At 44.0% G+C, this 13,054-nt stretch overlaps 1 protein-coding gene across 2 annotated transcripts in view; it reads right to left on the minus strand.

Annotated features, from left to right (window-relative positions):
• GLUD1 (glutamate dehydrogenase 1) overlaps nt 1-13,054 on the minus strand; it is a 61,813-nt gene that overhangs the window by 35,127 nt on the left and 13,632 nt on the right. For both annotated transcript variants that reach the window (XM_039546601.1, XM_039546602.1), the window contains exons 2-4: nt 4,269-4,349; nt 3,472-3,527; nt 100-163 (exon numbers count right to left, since the gene is read on the minus strand). In XM_039546601.1, the coding sequence (XP_039402535.1) occupies nt 100-163; nt 3,472-3,527; nt 4,269-4,349 (201 nt within the window). The remainder of the gene's footprint in view (nt 1-99; nt 164-3,471; nt 3,528-4,268; nt 4,350-13,054) is intronic.

A 13,054-nucleotide genomic window follows, 5' to 3' on the forward strand; every position in this document is an offset into this window, starting at 1 on the left:
AGCTAGCACAGTCTCATTGCTCGTCCATCCAAAAGTCAGGGCCCACCCAAATTTCCACTCCTAGCTATGCCACTGACTAGTATCACTGTACTTACATACCAATAAATCCCTTCTTTGCCAGCTCCATAGTAAATCTTCTTGTGATCTTTTCCAATTCATTATCCTATTAAGAAAATATAGTAAGTGCCAAAGGACTCACTAGGATTTGGTATAAGTGTTCAAAGTCAGCCTAAAATTTCCCACAAACATCATAGTTTTTTTTTTTTTTAAATAAAAAGCTGTTCATGCGTTTACACATCAATTTCCATAGTATCTGCTTGGTAACGCCCTTTTTTTGTACCGTCAGTATAGTAGGTGAATTGCTTAGGGAGATCTCATTTTCTTTATGTATATTTTCAATTATTCAAAAGAAATCATGAATGCATCAGGGAAACACAGGTAAGGACACTGGTCCAATATTTCAGTGTTTAAGAAAAACTTGTAAAAACAACCATTTTCCTAGCAAATAAATGTAATATAAATTAGCTATATAGTAGATGACAGCAATCAGTCCTGATTATTGCATAATTAATGCAAAGTTTCAGTAATTCATACAAATATTAAGTTTATTTAAATTTGACATTTCATGTAGTGGCTATTCTAGTTCTATAACATCTGATCACTGGACAACATGGCTGCAATTGGCTCACTTTAAAAAGTAGTAAGCGAATCACCCACATTATACAATATTTAAGACTTTCAAAATGTGTCAACCTTATTGCTAGAGAAAGTATATGGTACACTAAGTGCAAAATTATTCTGAGAAGAAAGGTAATGTTTGGGATTAAGCTTTCTCCATGAATAGCATCATTTGAAGAAAAAAAAATAAATCTAAAGGCAGCAACTAGCCTGCAGCCTAAATTTCATGAAAAGACTTTACAAATTAAATGATAAGAGAATTTGACCTTTTACACAGAGAGTTCTTAAATATCAAATTGTTTTGATGCACTTTTCCCTGCCAGTTGTACACACTGTATTTCTGGGGGAATTCTGCACCAAAAAATTAAAAATTCTGCTAAATTCTGAAATTTTATTTGTCAAAACACCACAATAGAATCACTCCAGTTTAAATTATTTTGGTAATTTATTTGAAAATGCCTGTCAACAAGTATGTCAACAATACACACAACAAAAAAGATTTCCCCAGGCATAGACATTTAAAGAAACCCCTATGACAGCCCAGTTCCAGTTGGGGAGTGCTGGAGGGGGCTGCATGGGGACCCCCAGAGCTCCCCCTCCCCACCCGAGTCCAGGGACAGGGCATCCCTCTACCCCAGAGCCCAGCCATGGGGCACACCCTGGCCCAGACACCTACACACCTCCAGAGCCTTTACTCCCCTCAGCTTCTTTACTGTCCTGCCAGGGGAGGTGGTGTGGTGCAACCTTGCCCTTCCTCACTCTTTGCCAGAGCTAGATCTCCCGGGCCCTCTCCTGTCCCCGGGAGAATGAGGATTGGGCCTGGCACCACTGGGCTGGGCATGCTGCTCATTGCCAACAGGGCTCTGCAGAGTCCAGAAGCCCCTAGTGGCAGCCAGCAGCCCCAGTTCTGCGGGGGGAAAACATGGAATTCTGTGCAAATTCTCCCAGGAGTAACACAGAGACTTCATTAAATCCAGGGGTGGGCAAACTTTTTGGCCTGAGAGCCACATCTGGGTGGGGAAATTGCATGCAGGGCCACGAATAGGAAGGAAGAATCCCATGCATCGCTACAGGCTGGGGATCGACTCGCTAAGCAGCCGTTCTGCAGAAAAGGACCTGGGGATTACAGTGGATGAGAAGCTCGATGAGTCAGCAGTGTGCCCTTGCTGCCAAGAAGGCCAACAGCATATTGGGCTGTATTAGTAGGAGCATTACCAGCAGATCGAGGGAACTGATCATTCCCCTCTATTTGGCACTCTATTCGGCACCTGGAGTATTGCGTCCAGTTTTGGCCCTCCCACTACAGAAAGGAAGTGGACAAATTAGAAAGTCCAGCAGAAGGCAATGAAAATAATTAGGGGGCTGGGGCATATGACTTATGAGGAAAGGCTGAGGGAACTGGAGTTATTTAGTCTTGCAGAAGAGTGAGGGGGGGATTTGATAGCAGCCTTCAACTACCTGAAAGGGGGTTCCAAAGAGGATGGAGCTAGGCCGGGGTAAGCAACCTATGGCACGTGAGCTGATTTTCAGTGGCACTCACACTGCCCGGGTCCTGGCCACTGGTCTGGGGGGCTCTGCATTTTAATTTAATTTTAAATGAAGTTTCTTACACATTTTAAAAACCTTATTTACTTTACATACAACAATAATTTAGTTATCTATTATAGACTTATAGAAAGATCTTCTAAAAGAATTAAAATGTATTACTGGCACATGAAATCTTAAATTAGAGTGAATAAATGAAGACTCGGCACACCGCTTCTGAAAGGTTGCTGACCCCGAGCTAGGCTGTTCAGTGGTGGCAGATGACAGAACAAGCAGCAATGGTCTCAAGTTGCAGTAGGGGAGGTCTAGGCTGGGTATTAGGAAACACTATTTCACTGGGAGAGGGTGGGGTGTGTGAGAAGCACTGGAAAGGATTAGCTAAGGAGGTGGTGGAATCTCCATCCTTAGAGGTTTCTAAGGCTTGCCTTGACAAAGCCCTGACTGGGATGATTTAGTTGGTGTTGGTCCCGCTTTAAACGGGGGATTGGACTAGATGACCTCCTGAGGTCTCTTCCAACCCTAATATTCTATGATTTTAGGATAACGTAGGGCTGGGAGTTGGGGTGCGGGAAGGAGTGTGGTGTGCAGGAAGGGGCTCAGAGCAGGGGGTTAGGGGCTCGGGGTGCAGGAGAGGGCTAAGGGCAGGGGGTTGGAGTGCAGGAGGGGGTCAGAGTGCAGGAGGGGGTCGGGCTCTGGCCTGGTGCCGCTTACCTTGAGCGGCTCTGGGGTGGCAGTGGCACGCAGCGGGGCTAAGGCAGGTTCCCTGCCTGCCTGCCCTAACCCCACGCGGCTCCCGGAAGTGGCCAGCACCACGTCCCTGCGACCTCGGGGGAGGGGGAGTGCAGAGGACTCTGCGTGCTACCCTTGCCTGTGGGTACCTCCCCGAAGCTTCCATTGGCCATGGTTCCCCATTCCTGGCTAATGGGAGCTGCAGGGAGCAGTGCCTGCCGTTGAGGGCAGCGCGCAGAGCCCTCTGCCCCCACACGGGCCACAGGGTCGTGATGCCAGCAGTTTCCAGGAGCGATGCGGGACCCGGGGAGGCAGAGAGCTTGCCTTAGTCCCGCTGTGCCACGGGGCTAGCAATCCCGCAGGCCAGATCTGGCCCATGGGCCATAGTTTGCCCACCTCTGATTTAATCTCTTCTAAGGAAAAAATTTGTGGATTTCTACTGAGCTTTCAATGCTGTCGTACAAAAGAGCTTTCAAACTCTTCCCATTTACACAATATATGTATATAATTTAGACTTACGGTATAGTTCTTTGTATTGATCTTAACACCAGCCTTTGCACCGCCAAATGGCACATCTGAAAAAATTTTAAAGGAAAAGGGTTTCATTTTTCAAGATAAAGGTAGAACAGAAATGACAAGATCTTTAAATTATGTAAAAAAGGGGTAGCTTCTATAACTTTGTGTAAAAATGCATATTTGAAAGTTATCAGTCACTAAACCCTCACTGTCAACTGCGAAGCTGACTCTGCCACATCCACAGCACAATTTCACTAATATGTTCACTAAAAATCTACATTCTGTTCATACAAGGGGCAGTCTTTTCAGATCAGCTTGAAGAGGGTCTTCTAAAACACAGGAAGTCTAAGATCTATTTAAAAATCTATTTCCTTCAAGTTTTGCCATTTATTAAGGACAATTTTGTTAAAATACAATCTTAGATCTCCCTTACAGTCCCATCTACTCAATCATGAAATAAGTCCTTATGGTCAAGTGGGATGTTGCCATGTGGTACTAACATATTAAGCATGGGATAATTTTACTGAGAGATGAAGCACAGTAGAAGAGCTGAATGCCGAGAACAAAGTACTATTTAAAAACATGTAGCTTCAATAATAGCAAAGGAAATACAGCACTATAGTTACTGGGTAAGCATTCAAAACCACTTGTTGCAGATTTTAACAGGTTAGATTTTAGTAAAAGGAGATTAGTATCTAAAAACAACAAAATTCAGTCCTTCAGCTATTTCACAGTGACTTAAATCAATGCTAATTCAAATGACAATTATTATCTGTACTTGACAAACTAGTATCACTTACCAACCACAGCACATTTGTATGTCATTAGAGAGGCCAAAGCTTTCACCTCATCCACGCTAACATCTGTGCTGTAACGAATACCTGAAAAACATACAGGAAAACAAACAAGAAGAATGAAGTGAGTTTGCAATTAGTATTTGCAAATTGCAAGCAGCAACTCTAGGACACCAGCCCACTACATGCAAGTGGGCAATCTCTCTCTCAGCTTGTCAAGACTGAAGCAAGAGATGATGTACAACAGCCTCAAAATAACAAAAGCAGTGTAGGAAATAAAATGCAAATCATTAACCTCAAGTTAGTTGTTTCTGGTAGTTTTCAATAGTAGAAATGAAAGGGACTCTTAATGTATATGGTTAACTTGGGACAAATGGTGTGCCTTCAAACAAGGGGCAATTGAGAGGTATTAAAGGAGAGGGACAGCTTTCCTGTAGTAAAGGTTTAAAGCTTGACTGTTCTAAGTGTCTAAAATACATAAAGTTAATCAGATTGCCTTGAAATTTGGTGCGTGTCATGGAGGTACAGGGTAGAGTCAGTGTTCGAAGTTTGGGTCCATTTGACTATGAGGTTCTAGAAATACAGCTCCCACAGAAAGAGAACAACTTTTCTTTATGCTGATGCATTCTGGCAACTTTTTTTCTTTTTTTGCTCACGGATAGATATCAACTTGCACAGCATACCACCAAAAGCTATTCTTTCCCCTACCTATCATTACATCCACAGACTGTTCTCAGACCCCACCTCACAACTGAAAATGCCCTGCTACTGACTCAACCTACACAATTCTGTACTGTAACGATGCAGATTGGAACCTCAAGGTACACATCCACCTCTTTCCTTTGATAAAGCACACAAGGGAATCATATCCAGATGTCATTGAATCATAATCACAACTCTACAATGCTCCTCAAACTAATCCCCAGATTTCCTCATCACAATCACAACTCTTCCAATTTACTCCTTTACCATTCTGTACAGCTAGGGCAGTGAATGCAGCGTGAGTGCATGCAGATAACTCTCAATGGCTATTGCCAGCTTGGGGGGAGTGGCGGGGGGCACAGAGCTAAGGTTTACCCTACTCTGTACTTCCTGGTGTTCAGAAGCTTTAGTTTTGCTGAACTCAACATTCTGGAAGAACATGAGCTATCACTGGGCAACCTTAACTCTGTGTTAACAAAGCTTGCCATTTAAGAATCAGTGGCTTCCAGAATTAATCATTCAGCAACATAATGCTAAGGCTTGCCAGCATCCCTCTAACCCTAAGCGTTGCAACTCATTCACTTTCTAGAAAATGAAGTGGTTTGTCACTGGGCATGGAGACTTTTACAATAAAAAAAAATCTTGAATATGACCTTGCAGGTATGATAATGCAAAACAGCTTTTGTAAAATTTGAAGGGCTTGTAATATTTTGTATCTTTCCGACTTAGAGGCAGTTCAAAACAAACTGGAAGCTAATTTCACAAAGGTTGGGAGTATAAATTGTGTCTAAGAACTTTTATCTTTTTCTGATTACTGAAGCTGAAAACAGTGTGTCAAATGTCAGAAATTGGTTTTAAATTCTTTTTATATTTAATTTACATGGCAGCGTCATACTGCATTACCTAGTTGCAGCTGCAAAGTAGGTAATTTTTTTTTTTTAAGTCAACCCTATCTGGGTACATAAATAGAACTCTAGATCAGGCCTGCACAACTCGTAAAGCGGCGAGGGCCACATTCCTCCAAAGAAAACAGCTGAGGGCCGAAACCTCCCGGCCCCACAGAAATACCCCACCCCAGGGCCGCCCACCCCTGCAGAAGCAAACCCTCCTTCCCCAGCGCTGCCCCACCAAAACAGCTGTGGGCCAAAAAGGAAGGTTGGGGGTGGGCAGGTGATACTTGATTTAAAAATCAACCAGGGGCTCCCAGCTGAAGAGGTGGCTGGGAGCCCTCAGGGGCAAATTAAAGGGCCCGGGGCTCCAGCGGCTGGGGGAACCCAGCAGGGCCGGCACTAGGTTTTTTGCTGCCCCAACCAAAATAAAATTTGGCTGCCCCCCGTCCCAGCCCTGGGCTCCCCCGTGTACCCCCCTGCTGCCCCAGTCCTGGTCTCTCCCCCCACCCACACCCCCTGCCGCCCCAGCGCTGGGCTTCCCCCCTTTCCTCCCCACCAGTGCCCTTCCCCCACCCCGCTGCTGCCCCAGCCCTGGGCTCCCCCCACACCAGTGCCCCCCCACACACACACACCTCCTGCCGCCCCAGCCCTAGGTCACTGGTAACTCTCTCCCAGGGTGGGTCATTCAGCAGGAATTTTGGATGTGCACAAAACACAGACAGGATTGGTTCCCATATGGTTACAGAGCTGCAGTAAAGTGGAACAATTTTCAGCTTGTGTGATTGGAGGATATCTGGATGCATACTATAAAAGTGTCCTCCATAAATGAGAAAAAGTCAAGGTGCCTTTATTATTCTTTTGTTCCACTCTTTCTTTCTATGGGGAATTTGCCAATGCAATAACACTGTCTTCCTTTTAAACAAACAAAAAGGCAATGGCTGTTGAAAATAGCAATTCCAGTCCTAATAAGCATTTCTTGCTCAATTTTATCCTACTTTTTCTACAGCAAGTTACAGTGGATCAGTATATTTGATTTGGGAGAAATGAAGTAACAGCTGCCCAAACTGAGCTTGAGCACTCCTGAATTTTGAGGTGGTGTTCAAATCTGGAAGGCAGGTGCTGGGGGGAGGTGGGGGGGAGGGCTGTGGGCTCCGCGGGGGAGCATGGCAGCAACGTGTCTGGAGCTGCATGGAGCCAGACACGCTGGTCTGAGTGGCACGGCAACGGGGCTGGGGGTTGAAGAAGGGGTAGAGGGTTCCAGGGGGCAGTCAGGGTACAGGCAGCAATTGGATAGGCATGGGAGTCTCAGGGGTTCATCAGGGGACAGGTAGGGGGTGAAGTCCTGAGGGGAAGTTGGGGGTCTCAGGAGGGGGCAGTTGGGGACAAGGAGAAGGGAGGCTTAGATAGGGGCTAGGGTCCCAAGAGGCAGTTGGGGCAGGAGTCTCGGGAGGGGGCAATCGGGGGACAAGGACCAGCGGCATTTAGATAGGGGGTGGGGGTCCTGGGGGGTAGTTAGGGCAGGGGTCCGTGGAGGGGGCAATCAGCGGCCTCAGGCCAGGATTCAAAGGGCTCTGGGTTCCCCACGGCTGTGGGCAGCCCAGAGCCCTTTGAATCCTGGCCGCGGCTGGGATTTAAAAGGCTCTGGGCTGCCCGCAGAGCGTCGTGTGCGGGGGATTCAGAATCCCCCTGCGGGTCGCACAGTGAAGCTCCGCAGGCCGCATGTTGTGTAGGCCTGCTCTAGATGCTCATACTTGCAGTTTAGAATATGAACTTAGTGCCCACAAAAGCCAAGGGATAACAGCACAAGGTTGCAACCAAAAGTAGCTACTATGCAAGTTTCTCCCACAGCTCTACAGAGTCTAAATTCTAACCTACAATGATTCTCTCCCCTAGTCGTATGATTTTTAAGCATAGGCTGTAAATTGTGACAAACTGGGGAGGGGGAAGGTTGTAGCAGGGACAGAGTGTACACCAGAAACTAGAAAAAGACTCCACAGATTTCCTATTATCCAAAGGAGAACACAAATCCAGGTCCTCAGACGTGAAAAGCATTATCCAAAGTAACCCCCTGAGCTCCTATGAAAGCCATTAATGAATGCACTGGAAATGATCCCAAGTCTACAAAGAAACTGAGTGTAGCTCAAAAGTCTGCAGCCAAATTTCTGCCTTCCTATGTGAACATATTTTTCAATAAGTCTAACAAGAGTTAAAGGGCTGAATGCTTCCCTCAGAACAGGCATATGATTTTAGTTTTTATCTGACAGTGAATTAAAAAAAAAAAAAAAAAAAAAAGACTTAGGTTTTTCATTGCAAATTCATTACATAAATGGTTAGTGTTGAGACTAGATATACCACAAACTGTTAAAGGAAATTTTAAGTTTTAAAAAAGGTACAATGCATTAGAATAGTAATGTTTAAACTCTGAAATGCAGTTTACATGTTCTCCCCAATCTTGCTCTAACAACTCAAGGGAAGCGGAACTAACTACCTTCCTGAAAATACTTCATCTGGAATGTACACTACATACGGCACAGCTTGTTCTGACTTAGAACAACATTCCATTTTTGTTCAGTTTTTCCTGACACACCCATCTTTCTAAGGCATGCTTGCCACTCAGTGTCAAACTAGAAGTGGCTGAAGCACCATCTACACTAAGTAGAAGCCAACTTTTCTGTAACCAGGGTATGATATGTTCATTTGACTTAGTTACAGACATGGTTGACTTCTGTCCACACAGCAGCTGTTTCAACTATATGTCAAACAACATTTCTACAGAGCTTTCTACCAGTCCAAGTCCATTTGGCCATGCAGCAGAAGACCAACTTTGATGCAGTGGACAGACCCAGCCTCAAACTCGTTTATGAATGGATGTATCCAAAATTTGAAAAGAGACAGTCTATGCTTGCTGAACACTGATGCAATTATTTTTCTCAGTTCAAACAGGGTTTAAGCCAATATTTACCAGTGTCCTGTCCTAAACTAGTATTTCCTGGGAAATTGCCAGCCCTTTGCAGGAGGATGCACAAAGATAAGGCTTGATTTCTAGTATGCTAAGGACTTCATTGAAATCTAGTTTGACAACTTCCTAGTTTAGCAAAAGACTCAGTGCAAATTAGATTGGGAAACAGCATTGCTATGCATCTGGAAATCCTTTCTGCACTGTGTTCCCATCTCTGAAAACTTGTGCACATTTTTCACATTAGAATAAAGAACAAAGCTTGAAGCAATCCAACAGTTTATGGCATTCCAAAACATTTTAGAAACACAAAGAAGACTACCACATACAAGCTGCACACCAAAATTGTCATTTTAAAAATCCTAGCATGGCCCACACAATGTCTTTTGAACCAGTAACTTTTAAAGACAGTTAGACAAAGTTATCTTTTGTAATGAAAGCCTTAAGTTATAGCATGACTCACAGCCATGGAAAATACTTTCCACTGGAAAAGACCCAGAAAGTCTTGTTTATAAGAGAAGGATTTTCTTTCCCCACCACACCCAAAAAAAGTTATGCCAAGCCACAGTACAGCAAGTTATTAGTTTCTTGTTCTTTTTCTTTATGTTGTTTAAATTGCTTCAAATTCCAACCTACTTTGCTATTTAATTGCTGAAGAATAGGGAAAGACGTTCATATCGCAGGGTCTCAGCTTTTAAACCCGAACACATACAATTTTCATTACTGGTCAGTAGTACATTAGAAGAATAAAGGACTGATTCCCCCAACCTGTGATTATGATGTAGAGAGACAGGCCAGAGGCAAGCCAGTCAGCTGAATCACCTTTAGTCTGAATTGTTAGAGAGGTTAAAAATTACATCATACTAGAAATATTTAACTGTATAATACATCAGGAAAAGCCTATACCAGCAGAAGGAAAGGAAAAAGTAGTAAAGATCATAAGTAGCATGTTGCCAAATACAATAATTCATTAAATATCACCTACCTCACCAGTCTACCATTCTAGAATTTTTTTTAGACAGAAGAATAGAATACAGGAGGTTTCAATAGTGCCAATGTACATTGGCACTATAAGTTAATTCCACAGGATAGTGCGTAAAAGAGTACTATCACTACAGTTACCCAGCTAAAGCAGGGGTGGGCAAACTATGGCCCCCGGGCCGAATCGAGCCCATCAGGGCTTTGGATCTGGCCCGCAGGATTGCCACCTCCATGGCGTCGCGGGGCTGAGGCAGGGTCCCCTGTCTGCCCCGGCTCCGCGCTGCTCCCAGAAGTGGCCAGCACCAGGTCCCTGCAGAGTGGGGGGGGGTGGGGGGGGGCAGAGGGCTTCGTGCTGCCCTCGCCTGCAGGCACTGCCCCCCACAGCTCCCATTGGCGCGGTTTCCCATTCCCGGCCAATGGGAGCTTCGGGGGAGGTACCCGCAGACAAGAGCAGCGCGTGGAGCTCTCTTCCCCCACCAGGGGCTGCAGGGACATGGTGCTGGCTGCTTCCAGGAGCGGCATGGGGCCAGGGCAGGCAGGGAGCCTGCCCTTAGCCCCGCTGCGTGCCACTGCCACCCCGGAGCTGCTCAAGGTAAGCGGCGCCGGGCTGCAGCCTGCACCCCGATTCCCTCCTGCACCCCAACCCCCTGCCCTGAGCCCCCTGCCACACCCCTCTTTCACCCCAACCTATTGCCCTGAGCCCCCTCGTATATCCCACACCCCTCCTGTGCCCCCAACCCCTTGCCCTAAGCCCCTCCCTGAACACCGCACCCCCCTCCCACACCCAGCCCTGCATTCATGGCCCAGCATGCAATTTCCCCACCCAGATGTGGCCCTCGGGCCAAAAAGTTTGCCCATCGATCTAAAGCCATCAAAGTTGAATGTGTACTCAACAATTACCCCTCCAACATAGAACAGGACAGAAGTTCAATAATTTTTGGATCGGAAAGAGTAAGTGGAGGTTTTTCTTTTTTCCCCTCGTGTATTCAAAAAAGGAAGCCAGAGAAACCTTCTCTACTGGAGATACTAAGGCCTAAATCAGATCACACTCTGGCAGATCCCTAGAACATATTTTTAATGTTTGACAAACTCAGATTTCAAAACAGACTTGCACATCTCTCACTGTGTCCAAGTATCACCCTCTAAGGGTCATGGATGATACATTCGCAGATGCTAAAGCCACAAGGGATCATTAGATCACCTAGTCTGATCTCCTATAGATCGCAGACCATTAAATTTCACCCAGTTAACCTCTGTACTAAGTTTGAAAGCTTTTATTTGACTACAGCATAGCTTCCAGAAAGAATGCTTAAACACCAACAAGCAGTATAGCAAGATGAAATGGAAACTTTAGATCTGAATTACTTCTCTTTACAAGTTCTGAATCAGTTTAGATATTTTTGTTAAAAGGATGTGTCAAAGTAGAAGCTATTTATAAGCATAAGAACATCTTTTGGATTCGAATGTCAATGGAGTCTGCAGGGGTGCTCTTATCTACAAATCATACTCCAGATGTACAGCAGGAGTATTCAGCCTAACCAGTTTAAATAGGTATTACAGAAATGAAGACAACTGTCATAAAACAGGTACCAGCAGGTACCCCATGAAATACCTTGATTTTTTAAGTGAAAAAATTAAATCAACTTGTCTTCTAATCCAAGACCTGAATGTGTACAAGTTTTAATGTTAGGCATATTAATATGCCTTGGCTTCCGAAAGAAACTGACAGTATGTTACTTTTAGACACTACAGAATGACCGAGTTTCAAATGCAAATTAGATTTCCAGGCATACTGAGAACCTAGTGATGCTTAATAAAAATGTACCCATTTGCAAGTGGATACATTCAGAATGTTTCTAGACCCTTTGAGTTTAGTTATCCCACAGCATGATCTCTACATTAGATACTCCAACCTCTACAGAATATAAAGTAGTCCTTCCATTTAAGGAGCAAATAAAGGTTCTCTAGTCACCATAGTAACATTTCATAGCAAAACATCCCAGACCACTACTCCCACTGAATTAAGCTTCTTACAGAACTCAGCAAGTTTGAGTAAGAGTTCATCACAACGTGGAAGTTTAGGGTTTTGTTTTCTACTTTGAATTTCATCTCTTAAAAAAATACACCCCACAACAGAGAATCAAGATTGGAAGGAGATACAAGCTTCAGGCATTTTTAAAAGGTCATAATTTACCACCACCACCCCTTTTTTTTTTTTTTAAGTGTACAAAAATGTACATGTTCTGTACACCTCTCTATATGCAAAACATATAAGTATCAGAAAATAAGTTTTTTCATGGCAGGGACTATCCTACTCTGATTGTACAGCACTTGCCAGAATGGGGTCCCAGATGCCAACTGGGATTTATAAGAGCTACAGCAATCAGATATTAATTGTAATCCCCCATTAGCAACAGCTCTTTTGATGCTGCAACCATCAGTTTAAATCAGCTTTCATTGATATAAAGTAATTCTGCTATAGATACTCATTTTAGACATGAGATCCGCTGGTAACATTTTCACATGGGTTAAGTTTGGAAAGAGTTACGGTAGTTGGTTTTTGTACTAAAGGATTAGTCCATATTATGGATTTATTAACCTTCAATTGCATATATAAAAGTGCCACAACCACCAGCTTTCATATGCAACAGTAGGAATAGAACTCTTAACTGCCTGCTCCAACATCATTCACAGGCCTCTTCAGAATGCGTTGTCATTTTTCCACATGTGAAAGTTAACCAAGAGGTGCACAATGAATACCAAGACTCGTGGTTAGTGTTTATTAGTCAGCTGGAAATGGGGGTGAGCAGTAAAGTGGCAAACTTGCAGATGGAAAAAAAATAGGTTATTTTAGTGAAACTCTAGAGGGACCTAACAAAGCTAGGTGAGTGGGTAATACAATGCAGGATAATATTCATCGTTGACAAATGCAAAGTAACTTGCATTGGAATAAATAAATTTAACTACTCATGCTCATTCCTGGGTTCTAAATTAACCACCCAGGAAAGAGACCAGAGTAAACTACATTAAACGGAAATTTAAAAAAAAAAAAAAAAAAAAAAAAAGGAATAAAATCTCTTATTCCCAGGGAGTAGCCAACCACTAAACTAACAAGGAAAACCCTCTCTGTGGGTGGATTAGTCTACGGTTGTCTATAATAGTGATTCTTCCATTTTACTTTGACACATCTACTAAAGGTCATTGTTAGAGCAGATAACTATACAGGTCTGTCGCATCTTACGCGCATTTAACATGCACGAATT

The sequence above is a fragment of the Mauremys reevesii genome, linkage group 7 (genome assembly GCF_016161935.1).
Source record: "Mauremys reevesii isolate NIE-2019 linkage group 7, ASM1616193v1, whole genome shotgun sequence".
NCBI classification, from domain to species: Eukaryota; Metazoa; Chordata; order Testudines; family Geoemydidae; genus Mauremys; species Mauremys reevesii.